At 34.3% G+C, this 20,564-nt stretch overlaps 1 protein-coding gene across 4 annotated transcripts in view; it reads left to right on the top strand.

Annotated features, from left to right (window-relative positions):
* Positions 1 to 128: 128 nt before the first annotated feature.
* The window catches only part of LOC409923 (leishmanolysin-like peptidase), an 85,294-nt gene continuing 64,858 nt past the window's right edge, over positions 129 to 20,564 (top strand). For 2 of the 4 annotated variants that reach the window (XM_016912869.2, XM_016912872.2), the window contains exon 1: positions 318 to 437. Coding sequence is in view for 2 of the 4 variants with exons in the window: in XM_026442083.1 (XP_026297868.1) it covers positions 258 to 437 (180 nt within the window). In the remaining 2 variants the exon portion in view is untranslated. Of the gene's footprint in view, positions 438 to 20,564 lie in introns of all 4 variants that reach the window. The other 2 variants (XM_026442083.1, XM_026442077.1) reach the window with 2 other exon arrangements.

The following is a 20,564-nucleotide window of genomic DNA, read 5'->3' on the forward strand; positions in this document are numbered from 1 at the left end:
TATCGTTATAATCTGCTATAAAAAATTAGAATTGCTAAAAGTGATATGAATAATATTAAAAAGAAGCGTAGGAGAGAATAGTAATTTAATAACATTTATGAGAGTAACCGTTCGATTTCTTTGCAGGTTACTCCCGAGGGGGTTATCGCGGCGACAGCAGAGAGCGTCTGCCGCGCTCTAGGTATCGAACGTGAGTGGCGCGGTGCTGGGTACCGCGACGCTTATATAAATGCGCGGAGTCGGCAAGAGCGCTCAGTATGTGTCATGCTTTGCGAGCGCGAGCGTCGTCCGTGATGGCGGCTCGAGTGCGGTTGAAGATGCAATGCGGCACCGTCGTATTGCTACTCGTTGTCATCGTCGTGGTGTGTGGTGTGGATTTTGTGTGTGGAATGTTCGAGCATCGTCACTGCAATCATCAGCATCCTCGGGCGCACGAGGTAACCGTTACAAAAAGAACTACTCTCCTCTTTCTCTTTCTCTTTCTCGCTCACTCTTACTCTCTTTCACCTTTGTTGTCCGCATTCGCTTTCCAGACGCACATGAACCAAGCAACTGGATTGCCAGTGCCACTTCCCTTTTATCATTTTTTTCTCACCGATATTCACCGTCCTCTTTTTTTTCCTTTCATTCGTTCCACAATTTTCTCTTCTTTATTTCATTAAATTGGACTTCCTTTTCGTTTCTGTAGCGATGAAATCGCGTGATTTCAAACGAAACGTGCGTTTCACGTGTCACGTGCTCATGCTGTCTTTCTTACACACACTTATACCTCGCGTGCGTTCCACTTTACCTTGAACCAATGAGCATTGGCTCTCCAACTCCAACTCTCTACTATTCGCTAGACTGGTTACAGCTTTAAATGTTACGTATTAGCCTATTGTTAAATATTTCTATCTATCTATGTCGTTGTATCTTTGATATTTCTCTTATACGCATGCTTTTTATACGACTTTTCATACGATTTTTAATACGATAAACGTTCATTTTAAAAAGTTCAAGGTCGATGGTAGGAGTAGTCGTCGTTATCGATACTTCTCTCATGTGTATGCATTTATAAATTTATATCGGATGTAAAAATATCGGATGTGCAAATATATGTGGTTATTGACTTTTGTAATGTCAACTTATTTTCGAAGTGATTTCTTTTGACATCATTTTTTAAATGTATCGTGGTGAAGTGTTCCTTATAACGTGTACTTACCGTAAAATTGTAACTTTAATCGTGTGAAGAGAAAGGTATTCTGAACTTGTTTTCATACATCAGTGAACCACGTGTTTTGTGAACGGGCACGTGCCCTTGTCTTTAATCGTACGAGTTTTTACCATTTACGCTCCGTTTCGCTTCTACGTAAGTGATTGCATTTTTTATTTTGTCAAAGTTTCATCGATATATTTTAATCGATGCAATTAATTTTTATCATTAGAAAAATCAAATACATATTTGAAAAATCTCCGTTATTTTCATTTCATTTATAATAAACTTTTCAATATTTGTATTGTAATTCGTATCTATAAAAAAATTAAAATCAACATGAGAAAAATCGTGAAATTTAAAGAATTAATGAGACAAATATAATGTATATATATTCTATTTCTTATATATAATCGTCAGATTATTATTTGCATAATTAATCGGTCAATTCTTCTTACGTTTCTGCTGGATTTTCCTCGTATCGATATTTATTAATTTTATTCAATATATCGTTACACGCATCTACATGATAACATTAAATTATTCTTTTTAAAAATACTTGAATCCTTGCTTTAAATTTTTTTAAACAATAAATCGTTTCCAAAATATTTAAATAATCTGTATTATGGATTATATGTTTAGGTTGCATATATGTATTATATCCGTATAAATATCGAGTATAATTATACATTTGCAATTATATCGAGTACAAACGATGAGACGAATAATAGTAAACGCGTTCGTATCGTTAACCAAAAATTGCTTTTGTAGGGACTCGAAAAGTTTCGAGGTCCTTTGGTACGACGAATGAAAATAAATGGTCGACTGCTTCGCGCGAAACATTCTTTCGTCTTTTTCTTCCTGTCTCCCTCTCGTCATTCGTCTTTTCTTTCTTTTTAAGCCTGCTTTTTATCCGCTCAACTTTTGCGCCTCTAGGGATCGCACGAATTGCATAGCCATGCATATTCGAAACTTTTCTACGGCTTTCTGCCGGTACGCTAACTTCAACCCTTCCTTTCGTTAATAAAGAACGGTCCATTTGGGATACGCTATCGCTCCTAAAAATAAACCGCAATTTTCCATTTTTCTATAATTTACATCCAATATATTTATCGTCAAATTAGAAATTCATTTTTATTCCGCGATATCTTTATCTATTATATAATCTGTATTGAAATTTAAAGAAAAATATCGATAAAAGAAATTATATTATATTTACATTATATTTTATTTCACTTTGTAACACTTTCAAAATAAATACGTATTTACGTCAGAGAATATAAGCCAAATTCAAATAATCGTTCCATAGCGTCTCTGTCTTCTTTAACAATTTCTTGATTACGTTTAAGTGGTACTACGTGATATGTATAATAAAAAATATAGACGTACGTTAGAACGGTCTTTTATAATGAGATAAAAATCATGAAAGAATCGTTACTGCGTAAAAAATAGATTCGAATTATTTCGAGTTTAAAATTATTTAAATTATTTCGTTATAAGTATATAGTTTTAAAATAATTTTTTCATTCTTCAAAAGTTTCTTATTTTAGAGAGGCTATCTTAGAGATTAATTTACGAGAAATTACTTAAATATATCCGTATATTTGTATTATCAATTTTATTTCCAAAGATATATTGTTTGATCAAATATCATTGGCCAACTAAGAGACAATTAATCAACGATGTTATACATTTAATAGATATATATAGATTTTCATAACACGGTTGATTAAATTTTTTTATTTGTCATTTATTTATTTGTGTGCAGATATCGATCAAATAAAATTATTAACGAAGGATGCGGCCAATCAATAGCACGGTATCGGTATTCGTTTGCATCGTCGCGCAAAGCAACGTTTATCGGTTCATTATGAGTTTAATTATCAAATAAATTTCATGCAAAAAATTGATATATTATAGAAGATACAAATGATATTCACGTTTGTATATTTGATTTCTTATACGATATTGATATTTTTGTTCTTTTGAAAAAAAAAGAACCGATTAATCAAATTAATAATCGCAAGGAATCTTGATTATCGCGATGCCTCCACTCGAATTCTTGTTCCCTTGTTCGCACAGGTTTGTCATAATTTTCACTGAAAACGTTCCGAATTAATCACAAGGGATTGTTTGAACAGACAATAGTAGTCATAGTAAACTCGAAGCCGACTGAATAGAGTCCAGAGGAGAGGACCACGAAGGTTTCGTCGAGCAATAATGCCACTGTACTAATTAGTATCACGTTGTCCTAGACAAATGCGACATTCCATCTTTACACCTTCGTGATGTAATTATAAATAATAAATAAACACGCACGTTTCCTTTCATTTTCATTCATTTAACGATCGTTTAATATATTATTCTAAATTGAAATTTATCGAACGCAAGAAAATCCAACTTAACTTGATATCTTAGAGTTAATTTTCAATCAATCATATCAATCGTGAAAATCGATCGTTCGTGGGAATATTTATCGATCGATAGGTATTCGCAGATCGATCGAAAACGAACGAATTTGCCTATTATTATCTAACGATAACTTGGCGATCGGATAAACACTCGTGAAACTTTTATTCGTGGGTTTAGCGCGTTACAAAGTTGATTCGGTCAGGTATCGGAAAAGGGGCGCTTTATTCGCTCTCGAACGAAGCGCGAAAGATTTTCGAAGGTAGATGGTACACGATCAAAGGAAATTCGAAGCGAAGTGGTCATAGAAGTAAACCAATCTGGTTTGGCTTTACGTCAGTCTCGTTCTTTGCTAAAAGTTTCTCGGTATATGGGGCGGAAGACTCGGTGTAAGCGGCGTACAATGAATGAACAGGTCGATTCAAATATATATCTACTTATTTGTTTGCATGTACGTATACGGTGACATTTACGCATTCTTTTTCCAAATTAAAAATCACGTTTAAAATATCTACAGTTTATATCCGAACATTTATATACACGCGTGATATTTATGAAAAGTTGATTTTGAAAAGTCAATAATCATTATTATTATTATTATTATGACGTGGGAGCGGCAAATATGGGAGGGAAAAAATGTGGAAAAAGAATGGAATTTGTTTGGCGTTCTAATACAAGTAAATTTAATATAGATAAGTCGTTGGGGAAGGAAAATCACGAGTCTGGAGAAAGAGAAATGTCGTGAAGCAAATGTGAAAAATATTATCCTTACAGCGATCCGATTCGAAGGTAAATTACATTTGATCGAGGAAAACGTAGAATAAGAAAAGAAAAGAAATATCGAAATAGTAATTGTAACGAAAAATGAAAATATTACGGTATGTATACATAAAAAAATAATAAAGATTCAAATATAAAGTAGATTGTTTTCACATTTAGATTTAGAAATTGCACGATACAGATAGAGATGCAAATGAAACGATTTGGTCGAGAGAGAGAGAGAGAAAGAAATGGAAGATATAAATGGAATTTAAACGTGAAAATACAGTGTAGAAAGCGGTGTTAAAACGATCTGATCTGTCGTGCAAAACTGTTGGCGCGGTTGATTGTATTTTAATCATTCCAAGTATAAATAGCGAATCGATTCGGAAAGCTAGATATACGAATCAATTAAACGAAAATTATCGTGATATCGGTGTCGCGATAGTACGATTGTGGAATATCGTAGAGAATTCGCATAGAGATCCAAATAGAGAGAGAGATAGAGAGGGAGAGAGAGAGAGAGAGAGAGAGAGAGAGAGAGGAGAAATTAAAACGCGAAATGGCTCATTTGGCTCGAGGTTTTAAACGTATCAATATTTATGAACAAATGGTTGGGCAGTTACGGGAAAGCGAATATTTGTACGGTAGAACGGATTTGCTGGATTTGTACGGGACGAAAATAATGGTAATCCTTGCATCCCGGTCCGGCTTTCCGTTAATTCGACTGTAACGTACGATCGATCCAGATCGAAATCGAAATCGAAATCAGAACCAAACCTATTGCAATCCGATCGCCTCCCCCTTTTCGCAAATATTTGCGCGCGATCGTACCTTCGGGTGCGAGCACTCGAATTAAACTATTAATTATTCCGCTACCGGCTAAACTTACAAGGAGGATCAATCTCGACCGATAAAAAAAATTATCATTCCGATAACAATCTTCTTTAATTAGTAATCTTAATAATTATAAATATTTTAACACGATTATTTCCATCCAAGTGTTTTTTTTTCTTTTTTCTTTTATTTTTTTTTTACTTGAGTCGCGCAAGCTCGAACAACAAAACGTGCGTTTATTCTCTCAATTCGCTTCGTCGAAACGTGAAAACAAACGATAAGTAATGATTTTCTCAACTGGAAATATGTTATATCATATCCGAAAGTTTTATCCAATTGAAAAATGTTCAGTTTATTTTGATTTATTTCCATTCGGAGAAGGAGGTTATCGACGAATTAATTAATTATTATTATATATCGATGGCTTTAAAAAAATTCAATTTAATTCCACCGCTCGTTATACGAATATCGTAACAAGTATGTTATCGATGTTATACCATCTCCGATACCACCGTATGGTAATTAAAATTGAAAGTTCGATCATAGAGAAGATAAAAGCGATGATCAATTTCGATCGACGTTTCTTCACCCGATTTCTCATCGTTACTTCACCACTTATTATTATTAGTTATTTGCCTTTTTTCTTTCGTAATCCGTTTTCGAACGATCGAATTAGAATTCGAGACGATCAAAATTCCACGTCGGACGTACGTGGAATACGTGTTTTATTCGTTCGTACGATACTAAGTACATCCATCTTTTCTATCAATTTTCTGAATTGCGAAATAAATAAATAAGTAAAAATAACGTACGACGATTCTTACTGTCCTCTCGATTCCGAAATTCCGATGGAATAGTAAAATCTATCCAAATTTACCAAGCTTCGAACTATTTCGTTCCGGAACGTGCTTATCGATCATGATCGAAACTATCGAAACACGTTGGTGAAGTATCGAAAAGAAAGATAGCGAAAAGAAGACGCATCGTGCGCTACTTGATTTTACAACTCGACAAGTCGTCCGCGAAACTTTCCATCGGAACGATTCGAGTTTATCGTTTCTCGTCCAAATGAAATTTCCTACGCTAAACTTATTCTATTCGAGAGGAGAAGAAGAAAATACGATATACGGAATACGGTATAAAAGACGTAGAAATACGTAGGAGAGGTTTAAGGAGGAGGGAAGTTGGAAAGATGAGAGTACGAAAAGTTTAGTATTAATTTAACGACGCGATATTTGCGCGGCGCAGCGCGTCTCGAAAGAGGAGCGAAAGACACGCTAATAGAGAAGCGAGGCGGCGATCCGAATCGGTCGCGATAGCAACTGCCTTTGGAAATCTAGGTAGGCGGATAGGTACATCTCTAGTGGATACATAGGTAGAACTGGAGGGCACGAACCGGCGTGAATTCGAGATTCGGAATTCGAATCGATCGGTTGGGGACGGCCGTTCGCTCGTCTAATCAGATCCTGTTTGTAGGCGGGCCACGATCAAACCCTCCAGCCTGGAAAATCGAGGGATCCCGGCTATACTCGCGTGCGCTTACGGAACAAAAGGACGCGCCTGCTTTCACCTTCTCTCTTCTTTCATCAAAATTTTTCCACCTTTTCCTTGCCCTTTCCTTCCTTCTTCCAATTTTGTTTTGATCCTTAATTACACTTAATATAAATAACTCGTAAATCGCGTGTGTAAAAGATCAAAAGTAATTGCACAAACTTTCACGCCTATTATCGTTTACGATTATGACGAAATAAATTTACAAGACGAAGCGGCATATCAATCCGTTTTTAACGAGACTCGCTCGTAAGTATTCGTGCGCGCGATAATTGCGACAGCACGTTCGTCGCGTGAATCTCGATTAGCAGTTAGCTTAGGCAAACTGTTTTCAAGGAGAATCACATACCGATAGTTCGTCAACCCAGTGGCTTACATACAACTAATTTTAAATCGAAGCATTGTCTTCGAGGTCATTCGCGTTCAACGCCAATGCTATGAAATGTGAATTCTCTCATCGTGAATTTTACTTCCATAGAATCAATTTTTATCACCTTTTCCACACCTTTTATACATATATAGAAAACATTACGTCATAATTTACTATACGGACTAACGCAATTGTTTTTTCCGTAATTATTATGATACGTTCGAAGAGTAATAATCTTAAATAAAATTTTATATCTCGAGTTAGTTAGTTCCACTTTTTCTCCGTTCTTAACTCGTTTTATTGTACGAAAAATCGTCGATGAAGGAACTAGCGGAGAAAATGGAGGAAACGATTATGGTTAAATTATAGAAAAGATCCCAATTTTCCTTTGTATCTCTTTATGGAATCATAAAAAAAAAAAAAAAAGAAAGAAAAGGAAAAATCTTATTTTCTTAATTTATCTTTTGACGACAGTATTCTTTTTCCCTCGTATATCGCCGGCATTGGCTCGCGATAAAATTTATTACGTGAGATATTTACCGTTTATTCTCTCGATAGGTAGAAATCGGTTTCCTTTGTGTTTTCAATTGAATAGATTCGCTTCTTCGCGTAAAGGAAATATCTACCAACGATCGTCCCCGTTTTCATTCGGTTTCTCCTTCTTCGGCCAATCAAGATTCCAAGTGACGAAGTACTCTCCCAAAGTCACCCACACGATCGAAATTGAACGCTTAATCTTAACGACGTATCTGACGTTCTCGCTATCCTTCTTCTTCCTCGTTTCCGAGAAAACTCTACCATCTCACAGGTAATGGATGTTTTTTTTTTTTTCAAATAATAATTTTTATCGAATATCTCTCCATGATCTTATCGTCAAATTTTTACTTTTTAATCGTGTCCTAAAAAAAAAAAAACGGCGAGAGATAGTAAATGACGCGAAAATACTGTACTTTTAAACTTTTTGAAAGAAATTTTTCGAAATGTACATGTATTTAACGCTTAATATTAATTGTGTCACGATAAAACGATCGTGCGTCAAATATCACGTAGATTTCATTGCTCTGTAATAAAATCTAAGAAAAAAATGTGTATGCTATATTGCGTTCATATGTACTATATGCTTCATATCACTATATCAGCTTTATTCTTGTTTTTTTCATCTTTTTTCCGAATAAATTTTAAAACATAATTTAAAATATTTGTTTTCTTTTTACTATTCTATATTATCCATGTTATCTATACTATTATACTATAAATTAATTGTGTAAAATTAATGAAAAAAATGTTAGCAAAATAATTTATGGATTATTTGTTACTTGAAAACGCGTGATAATTAAATTTTGCCAATTCGATGAAATGGGAGAACGTAAAGAAAATAATGAATACAAATAGGCGATTAATTACGTAAATACTCGGGTTAGAATAATTGTATATAATAAAAGCGATTGGTTTTCAAGCGATGGAATTGTTAGCGTTCTACTCTTCTTGAGTTAAGAAGATAAACATTGCGCGCAATCTAGAATGGTAATCGAAGATATCTCTTTCAAGAGCAATGCAACGGATCTCGTATCTCGTGGAATCAACTCACAGAGCTTCTTACGGTGGAACAATACTGGAATGGATGTGTGCAATTCTATTAAAACTATTCTTTCCTATATTTTAATTCGTTATTATATATCGAAAAAATCTTTAACAATCGTATTTCAACGTAAATAATAAATATATAGATTTATCAAGCAATGAGAATAACAAAAACTTCTTTATGCGTGCTTAAAATAACAGAGCCATTGATCTTCCGGTTATCAGTTTTAAAGAATCGTACAATCGATCGAAGCACAGTGTTGTATTTCAAAAATAATAAAATCGTAAAATATAAAAAATAACGTTACTTTTTTTTTTTTTTTTTAAGAAATTGCATATGCATATATCATCCTCCAGAATATTTGTTTTCTCTTGTTTTATTTCAAATTGAAACATGCTTCTAATAATCACAATTTTGACAACGTTATTGCGTTTTACTTAAGGTAAATTACTTTTCCTCGAAAGAGTACAGTTTTCGATTATAATCAAACGATAACGTGACTTCCATTCGAACGATCGTATACGTGAAAGCGTCGCTCGAGAAAGTTAACGACCTCTGTTCCGGTATGTCATCAACGCTGTATAAACTGTTTGATGTACGTTCACAGATGTTAATCCGTGAATCTCCGTGTATTCGTGAAAATTATCAACAGCGCCTGATACTCGGTTAACAATCGAATCCCGTTTCGAGCCTAATTAATATTTGTTTCCTCGATACTGTATTATAATTTAACGTAATTCGATTTAATTTTTTTTCCATCGTTTATTAATTTCGAAACAATTTTTTTTTTTATGTATTCGCAAAAGAGAAATGACGTCGTATATTGCCAACATTATCCTTTAATTCATTTTCAGTACCTTATTTATTTATACACGATCCATATTTCTTGATAGTTTGCGCTCGTGGAAAAAAATTGCGCAAATATTTGATGCAAGTGAACAACAAAATATTCATTTTGTTTACCTCATAGTTCATACTTTATTATAGTAAATATTTGGAATGACTCGAAAATCATCTCGTGGATGATCTTCTTTCGTTTCCGCAACGATAAGACAATAATACTTAATATTTATAATAATTGATTATACAAAAGCAAATAACAGTGTCGCGATATTTATAAATAGACAAAAGATAATAGTCACAAATGCATGATCTTTCTCATAAATCTTGAGATTAACACACTTTGTATCAACTATATTTTATCCTTGAATTATAGTTACGAAATTTATACAGTTTCATAAATTATTCCGTCTAAATAACTCTGTAAATAGATGTAAATTCTTGCATATAGATGCATATAAACATCGGTACTTACACACCGGTATATGGAAATGTACGAGCACAACATTATAAGCAAGTTAATAGAGACTCACCAGAGAGACTTACAGATAAGCTTACAAATAAGCGTCGTATTTAGCTTCTACGGTAAGCATCAAGTGTTATTAGTATTGTGCAATGCCAGGTCCCATCATCCAGTATCTGTAACCCGATATTTGCTTCTGTCCTATTCGCTATTGTACCAACTCTTACCACTGTATCTCTATGCCTCCCACTCGATAAACAATCTTTCGATTTGGATACGCGTGCAACAGGAGCTCAATCCTGTACGTTCCGAGTTATTCCACGATATTGGAAAAAAAATAATTAAACGAACGAAAAATATCATTTTGCATTAAAAATTGATGCATAGAATTTCTTTTCCATGACATTTATAAGACTGTTGTACGAATAGTTATTTTTCAATTCGCATTTCTTTTTTGACGATCGAAGAATCGTCATCTTTCTTACATCGATGTAAAAATTTGTTTTCTCTCGATAAATAGACAAGGATAGGAATTTAGAATAGGAATGTGTAATAATAATTTCATATATTACAAATAACTTTTATCTTTTAGATTATTTTAAATATATCGCGTCAAGTTACATCGATCATTGATCCGAAAAATCGTAAAATTGCGCATTAATAATGATAGCGAACGATTGTTGACCGTAGAAAGAGAAAGAGAGAGAGAGAATCGCTCAAAGTCATGCAAAAGTTAAATTCATAACAAAAAAATAAAGCGTCGGGCAAAATCAGTCCATAATGGTTCAACTTACAAGATTATACGTTTCGTTGAACCAGTTTTCTGTGCGAAACTTTAGTCATAACACGTACACATATACTTTCTCGCACGAATAGTCTGGCCGCACGATATACATACACGCGTAGAGAGGAGAATGTATGGTCGTGCGTTATGAAAAAGTCATTTTTGCCCGATTCCATCTCGAGCTCTCTACGTCGTATCCCTTGTACGTGTACACATGCGTGAAGCACACCAGCTTACGTACGTACTCGTGGATACGCGTCCGTAGTGGAATCGATGCATACAGTTTTCTGCATATTTCTGCGGCTAGATACAGATATCTTTGAATTCCACGAGCAACGAGGCGAGAGTACCACGGATTCAACCATAAATTTCGATTTCCATCACGACAGTAGACCGTATTTCGATTCTGCTTGACGACCTATGTTCGTGATAACGTAATGTACACGTACGTAACGTACGTTCATAACTATTACCGCCTCCATACCGATAATTTACTCGTACTCGTAATCGAGAATTAACCATTTGTTCGCCGTTATTAATTATCGAAAAAAATACTTTAACTCTCGATCTCGAAGAAAATATACCCAATACCTTCTTTATTCTATTCCGTATCGTAGCATCTGTCGTTTATTATATTTATCGTCCATCAAGTTTAATAAAAGAGAACTCGACTGTATCTCGCGGAAACGAAAACGATTTAACGAAATGCTATTTCGAGTCGCGTCTTTCTCTTCTGTATCTATTTTTCCCGATTAAAGCAGCTATTGCTATTGAAGAGGTATTAAAAATACAATTCGAATAAACTTGGAGAGTTTGTCCAATTGTCTGTAATTGTTTCAACCGCAAATATTCGAGGGGAAAAGAATTTTATCGGTACTTTCGCTGGTTACAAAACGGTTTATTTTCTCTTTGTAACGTTCGATGATGCGTGCACATCGCAAATTCGATCGATGAGAAAATTAATCGATATCGATACGGTTCGTCGTTTAATTTTTATTTACACGCGATGCAGATGATTTAATCGTCGATTCGTTGACCGATACGCCGAATCTGTTCGGCAATTTGTTTGCCCGGAGAGCAAAATGGCTCAGCGACAACGATTTAATGGTACCGTCGAACGTCGGTTTATGCCGTCGAGCGTGCCTATGCCCAGTGAGTAGGATATTATCACGAGGCAGGAATAGTTTGCTTCTCCAAAGTATGATGAGCGAAACCCTTGGTTCACGGTTTTATCATGCGACCAATATTAAAATTCCGCATAAAATATGCCAGAGATTTTTTCCCAAAGACATTTTCTCTTATAGACGAGTATATATACGTATATATTTATATTTTTTTTTTTTTTGATACGAAAAAAATGTGTAACGCATTTTTACTTAAATTATTAAACTTTAACGATAGCCCGTTTGATATAAAATATATCTTATTTGTAAAACATTATAAATTGTTATTACACGAAACTGTATGCAATGTTTATTATGATGCTCGAAGAAATATCAATAGCATTTTCAAGAGTGTTGTATTATATCGATAATCGAGATCATAAATGTGTCGTTAGAGTTTAAACTCGATATGCGGTTTCGATCATTGAATAATTATCAATTACCGCGATTCTAAGAATGGCGGATGTTAAAGTTTCGGAGTGGCGATAAAGCTCCACGATAACTCGATTGCATACAGAAAACGATAAAAATTTTCGAGAAGAATGTGACCATGATCTTTCGGTAAAAGGATCGTGAAGAAGCTTGGCTTTAGATTAATTTTAACATTTTGACTCGATAATTTGGATTAATAATTAGTTTTTAAAAACTTGCGCTAAAGCGTAAAGAAAATTAAATGTTTTTAAAACGATTCATATATCGTCGTACGTTACAAATGAATACGGAGAAAGTAAAGAAAAATAAAGATGCTCGTGATCGCGCGTGATACGTGATAAATATGTAATATGCAAAGCGAATGGCACTAAATTTCACCGATCACATCGTTAACCATTCCTTCCTCATGTATTCACCGTTCGATATCTACATCGATATTTACATCGATTACGTCTTCTTTATCCACCTTATAGGTTACAATTTGAATCGAAACGTAGGGGAGAAACGTTAGTTACGATTCCGTTTATTCGAGAGAGCATTTCATCTTCGAATTTGGCGAAATAACATTTTCGCTTTTACGTCTCGGTTAATAATACGATCCGAGATACGAGAGAGAGAGATTGTCGTTCCCTTTCATACAAGTTTCGAGTACATCGCATTTCGGATACCCCGTTAATTAATATTTTTCGCTATATTATTCCGCGGCGGGAAACGTTCAACTTTTCCCCGTGAAAAGGGGTTGGGGGCGTAAGGAAACAAAGGAACGAGGAGCTTTATATCAAGGAAGAATCTTTTGTTCGGGATGAAAACGTCCTACACCTACAACTGTGACGTTCGCCAACATCGAGATTACACGTTGAAGCTAGAAAGTAGCGAACTTTGTAACGTTTTGATTGAAATATTCCTTCGACCGAGTTCACAATTATTCCCGGATGTCTGTCGAGCTGCCGTTCAACCGATGCGTACAAATTTAAATTCCTGCCGGCATCCCGAGTCGGCTCGCTCGACCGTATTATCGGAGGCGGACGTGGAGTAAAGCGATTCGATACATCTCCAACAACTTTTACGGTAAACTTAAAAGTACGGTGTATATTCAACCACCAGATGTAATCAACCAACGTACACGTATCCATTATGAAACAACTCGCAACGAGGGAGTTGATACTTTTCAAAATTCTCTTCTTTTAACCAAGAGACGAAAAAAAATTTGTCTATAAATTTGTAAACTTAATTTATTACCCCTGTTTGTTTCGCCTTTTTAACAAACTGTTCGTGTTCGATGTTCCCATCGTAAACGTACGAAATAAACGACGGTTCCTTTCCTCGCAGCGCGATATTTTTCTCCTCTACCCACGCAAATTCTTCTTCCTTCTGGAAGATCGATGAAACGGCAATCTGTCTTTAAAATCTTTCCGTTTCGATTGATTCGTTCCTCTAGAATTCCTTTCGGAATAAAATCCCATAAAATAGTATCTCTCCGATGGAATGTCAGAATGTAAAATCGATCGGGAACCTCCGTCCAAGAGGAGATCGATAGAAAATGCCGATGGCTATAAAAATCGTCCATTCGTAAAACTATTCTCTCTTTTTCATGTTTTCTTATTAATCATTATTACTAGTGGATTGTAATCATTTGTACTAGTAATTCGCTTACAAATCAATTTTTCTCGGGATGAAAACACATATGGATTTTTCCTTGGCGATTATATATATATAATATTTCGAGGAGATATCAAAACGATGGGCACGTGTGCAAATATAGATATAATTATATCGAATTATCGAATAAAATTGGGAATATAAAAAATATAAGCGAATCGGATCTATGAAAAAGTACGTTGTCACGATCTTCCGACTGCTCATCGCTCACTTTACTCGACATGCGTGCAATGCTCTTTCATTTGTACAAAGGTGGAGTAATTCCACGACCTCTACCCCCGCCGCTTTGTACCGTGAGTAGAAGGGAACGTAGCAGCGAAGGCATTTACCGCCCTTTGACGGCTCATCCTTTAACGTCGTTTCTGCGTTTACGTTTCTACGAACGGACAAACGAGCATCGCCGAGCAATTTGCCTTTTCGCCGTTCCTATATATTCATCTCGTCAACTTTGTACACAACCGGTGCACCTTTTCTTTCCTCGACAACCGATCATGTTAATTCGATTAAACGGAACGATATATAATAACTTAATAATCTATGCACGAAATATTTCATTTTTCATACTTTATCCCTTTGTTTATTTCCCTTCTTTCAATCGTTATCGCCATATTCACCCGCTCACGAGATATTATTATAATAATTATAATATATAACGTTACAGTTGCGTAACATTACGTTATAATTAAGTTTAGTCGTTGCGCTTAGTAGTTAGTTGGAAAAATTTTATCTTGATAATTCCGACATAAAACAAGTAAAAATACTTCTGGTATTTAATAGAGGAATTATTACTCTCGATTCCGTTGTTAGTATTTCAAGCCGAAGCAATTACGTTCCAAAGGAAATTTCTCGCATAGTTTCTTCTCTATTCATATGCCGAATGAATCGAATCTCTCGTTATTAAAATTAAATATTTCAAATGCTTGGTCCGAACTTTTTTTCTTTTTCTCTTCCTTCCTTCCTTTCTTTCTTTCTTTCTTCTCTTTTTTTCGTAAATATTTAATCATCGATATATTACGAACGTAATTAATTTAAATATTTTATCTATTTGTCCCAGCGAAAAAATCTATTTATTTTGCGAATTATAAAGTACGGAATAATTTCGCAAGCAATTTTCCTTACCTTTAAAAAATTGAATTAAAATTGAAATTTTTTTTCTCTTCCTCTTCCGATATTTATATTTATATAGCTATATAAATATTGGAAAGCGTTAGAAATTGATTAACCGCATTCCTCGCGAAACTTATTAACTTATTCACAACGTGTACGTGTATTTTCACTCCGTTTACGTATTCAAGGTCGGCCGTGAACGATCCTATCGGGAACGTTGAGAGTCACTGGTTATGCTATTACGCGCACTTCAGGTTAACGAACGACTAGTTAAGCCGTTCGTTAGCTCTTCATCGAGCAATCGATCCGACCGATTATTCGTCCCCAGCATTCCGAATCACGGATCGTCGCAATCTAAAAATCTCGCTATTCACTTTTACATCCACGCTCGCAAATTTAAATTATATTACCACCGTAAATTTTCGTTACGGTGATTAAATTCTATACAATCGAGTTGTTACAGCGATTATTCTCATCGTCGAGCCAGCCAATAATCGATACCGATTTAAAATTAGGATCAACGGGTTTAGATCATATTACATTTGATGTTATATCACGTTTAAACCGTGATAATCTATAAATGGATTTTACCCCATTATCTATTTATACATACTTCGTAATTAGTTATGCAACCGACGCGCAGCCGGAATTCTTTGTGTATACGAAACGAGAGAAGCGAACACTTGCGGGCTTTCGATGTACGAAATACTGTCGCTTTTACGTTCCCTTCCCCCTTCCCAGGGCGACGTTTTATGGTATCGTTGACGCGATACCGAACGATTTCGCCGAAAGAGCGAAGCCTCGATCAAACTTTAGATAATTATCGCACAATTGTAACGAAGCATCGCGCGACGATGTAGGAAACGTTCATTGTTTCATAAATTAAAATGGCACGGGAGAATAATTGTTCCGCGTGAGAACAATTGCCGTTAAAAGGCAGTAAAATAATAAAATTACAAAGGAATTAACCATTGTTCTTTTTTTTTCTTATATTATACCCCTTTTCTTCCGACTCTCGTACGATCTCTACAACTACGATCGTTAAATGAAATTTCCTATTATTCAACTAAGCTAAATAATAAAAACTATATAGTAGATACTTGAATAAATTACTTGGATGAATCGTTATCGTTTCTAGTATTACATTTCTCTCTCTCTCGAATATACGTAACAGAAAAGGAAAGAAAATCTCGATCGAATAAATTTAATCGCACGATTGATTTCGAAGAATTAATTCTCGTAATTCTTAATTACAAGACTCGTTGCCGGTCATACTTTGCCGACTCGTATATTCATTTTATTCATTTTATTCGAGTTCGAGTCATGCATTTGTGACATAAATCAAAACTTGGCTTCCAAGTTGTAGAGTTCTGCTTCTAGTTATGGGTAACTCTCTATTCTATATTCATTTCGTCTGTGCTACTACTACCTCTCGTTTACTGCCACCGCCATAAATGTGACGTATTTTGCATATATAGCCTTGAATAAATATAAAGACGCAACAGCCGCTTATTTCCACTTTTGCTGTCCTTTTATAAAAATTATAAGGATACGTAGGAACGCGGGTGATTAAAATTTCCTTATCTTTCATCTTTCTCTGTTCGATGCACGTGCACGCGTTTAAACATCGACAAATTTTTAAAATATTTATCGCATAATTCGTTTCGAATAGAATACGATTGTCGAAGGAAATAATTTTAAAAATTCATCTCGTTATTTGGTCGCGTCGTTACCACGCGGAAGAAGAGTTAATCGCAAAATAATTACGGCACAGTACAGAATGACAATAACGGCAGCAACAACGTGGAATGGAATCATTTCGATCGTGTTATCAAGTTTAATAAAAAAATATTTCGGATAATTAAATATATGTCTCTTCGTAATAAGTTAAATAAACGTATATTCGTTATTATTTTATATTTCTTATTGCGAGATATTTGAATTACAAATTTATTTACACGTATATAAATTATGTGTATAAACTCGATGCGAATTTATTTTTACTCGGAATTTGATCAAGGAAATCAAATGTTATTTTATTTCTTGTAATTGAAACGTTATTGGATTAAGTTCTAAATGCTATCAGATTGTATCAAATTTTATAAAAAATACCGTAAATTATTTTTCACTTGCTTTATTTTAATTTATTCAATGAAATACTTTACAAGATTTATTTTATATAAACAGGATATAAATACGTAAAAAAAAAGAGAAAATAATTAATGTGCAACGATTAAATAATATCGAATTGAAAAAATGGAAAAATTCTCGTCGTTAGATGCAGATTAAAATATATATATATATATATAGATCACAGTTACCGAGTCGAATTTTCGCGTACATTAGTTAGACTTCTGTCGAAGATGGAACGAAGCAAAGATAATTAGGATGAATATACTATGGAATGGCGAATAGACACGGGTAATGAACCGAGAGTCCAAAAGCACTATCTAGCGGCACCGTGATATTTGCATTTGCATCTATCTACATCTACGTTTCTGTTATCCGCGATTACGTTACGTAATTACGCGAAATTTTCTGAAACTCCATCTCCAAAACTATAACTCACGAAAAAGAGTAAGATTAATTTAATCCACAATGTTATGTCGTACAATCGTAAATTAGATCGCGCGAATCGATATAAATGGTTTATCATTTAACTTTATTTTTACGCGATGCGAATAACGGATACCGAAAGTAGGTCAGGGGCAGATAAGTGAAAGACTATGGAAACTACGTAAATTGAAATTTACTTTTTCAAACAAGAATTTTAAAAGTTTCTTCGTGAAACGTTTAACGCAAGATAAAAAATAAATAAATAAATAAATAACAAGTTTCCCATATATTTAATTATAACTTTGTTCTTTTTTTCTTTTTTATATTTAAATATTTTCGATCGATCTTAAAAACTTGGAGAATTACGTTTACATAAATTAAAGAGCGATTAAAGAGGAAAGCAAAGAGATAAAAATTTGAACGTTATTTTACGCTGAGACATCATTTTATACGATGCAGATCTTTGTTAGAATACGTATACAATTTATGATCGGAAAGAAAAGAAAAGAAAAGAAGAAAAGAAGAAAGAAAAGGACGAACGATTCTCTTGGAATCCCCGTTACTACTAGAGATTCATCGATAAAACTTCATACTAGACGGTATCCTTTTACTTTTTCCAGGATCTTTGCATTCGAAAGGGAAGAATCTTTTGTATTTATGTATATTTCGTTATTATAGAAAAGATTAAAAAAAAAAATTTATAATACGATTATACTCGATTATCGTCGTTCTTTTCCTGATAATAGTTTGCGAAGCATCGATACATCCTATAATCTTTTTATTTTACCTTACATTTGTATATCAATTGTATACCTTCCAATCGATTTTACGTTTGTAAATGAGATTAATCAAATTCCTCTTACGCGACGACGATCAATTCAGAATTCATCATCGTTACATCCTCGTAATCAAACGATCGTTCTGGATTAAGAAGAATTAAATCTGACAATGGTAATAATACGTTTGATTAATCTTGAGATCGATTCCACTGTTCTTTGTTCCTTCGTAAATTTCTAAAATGGAATAAAATGAAAGAGTTTTCCGAATTGGAAAATCAATTAACGAAATGTAAGGGCTCAAGTTGAAGTTGATATCTCATTTCAAAGGATCGCAATTAGATTCTTCTCACTATCGTCGAAAATCTTTCCAAAAAATGCTCATCAATCGACGACGTAATAATTCGATGATCTATTTGTCAAAGTGACAAAATATCGTTACATAAATAAAAGCGAATTCGATAATCGCGCAATGATTTTCCACCGATAAATTTTCACTATCCAGAATACATCTCGCAACTCAAATTTGGAGATTTTTGCATAATTAATTGGAGGAGAGAATTTCTAAATCCATATACGCGATACGAGAAACCGAAAATGTCGAGATTCTCCGCTATTTCGAGAAGCTGAGTAAAATTTTAAAACAATACAAAATCGTCTGTAAAATTACAAAAATAATCCCTCCAGATCTTTATAATTAGGTTGCTCGATGCAATAATATAAATAATATAACGCGATACAGCTTTTCTCTTCGCAAATATTATCTAAACTGTTAATCGTTTAAAGTGTAAAAAGATAGGAGGAAAAGTTATTTAATGATACTATATTTTTATTTTTCAAAAATATCACAATCCTTATCAAACTAATAACATTTATTTGAGATTTATTTCTTTTTATTTCGCGTAGTTAAAAAATTATAAGAAAAAATACTTTTCCAATTAAAAATTTGAGACAGATAATAAAAAGTTGAAAGTACATGGATATTTAATTTTTATAAATTTCAATAAATCGCGAAAATCTAAAGGGAAAATTTGCAAGATGAATTATTTATACGTATATATGATATAAATGCGGATGTGGATCGAACTTAGTTGTGTGTGACGTTATAATTTGATAAATTGGATAAGATAACACGTAGAACATCAAATATCAAAGAAACGATCGGTGTATACAGTTGAAACGTTCGCTAACCTATTTCGTGTTGGAAACGTTTTCGAAAAACGTAAGTATTATATCGTATTAACGCGCGTGTAACTTAATTTTTCATCTATCTATAAATTTTCTTAAATTTTATTCGCTTCGATTCTCACGTAACCATTCTTATCTTCCGTTCATTAATCACGCGTAAATCCAATCCATTCGTTTCTCTATTCCATTACGCTGATCCATCGATTCGTTTTTTTTTCTCTCGCATCTTTGTCATCGTTGACCTACATTTTTTATAATTCATTGATTCGCGAAATCCGTCCGATGAATCGATACTTTACAACCTAATTCTATAAACTTTCGTTTACGCGGAATATCGTTTTTTTTTCTTTTTCTTTTTCTTTTACTCGGATAAAGAAATATACCCATTAGATTTTCTCAATACGATATTCGATTACGTTAGAGATACATTCTTCTTCGAGACATGGTCTTTGCGAACGAAGTTAAGAATTAACCGTTCCGATGATTTCGATATTTGTTCGAATCCTGCTTTTTTCCCCTTCGTTTTTCCTACTTACACGAAACTCCAGATTACAAAACAACAGCCGATGGCGGTCGTCGGTTTAATTAAAATCTTCCAACTACGATGCGTCTAACGCACCTATCGTTCGCCGACTTCCTCCTTCTTTCCAACCATTCTCCACCTTTCCACGTTACAATTCTTGGCAATGACGGTTGTTGGCCACCGGCCAAGATCAACCGGTTCGCGATATCGCCGTAGAAGAGGACGCATCCGACCGAGATAACGTAATTAAGACTTTTACTTTGAAATCTCACCGTGCTCGTCTCATCCTCCTTCTTTGCTCTCTTAAATTCACCACTTTCCACAGATTATCGCGCCGTCTTTAATTCTCCACCGCCATTTTCAATGGACGAAA

Source organism: Apis mellifera, linkage group LG1 (genome assembly GCF_003254395.2).
Source record: "Apis mellifera strain DH4 linkage group LG1, Amel_HAv3.1, whole genome shotgun sequence".
NCBI lineage: Eukaryota > Metazoa > Arthropoda > Insecta > Hymenoptera > Apidae > Apis > Apis mellifera.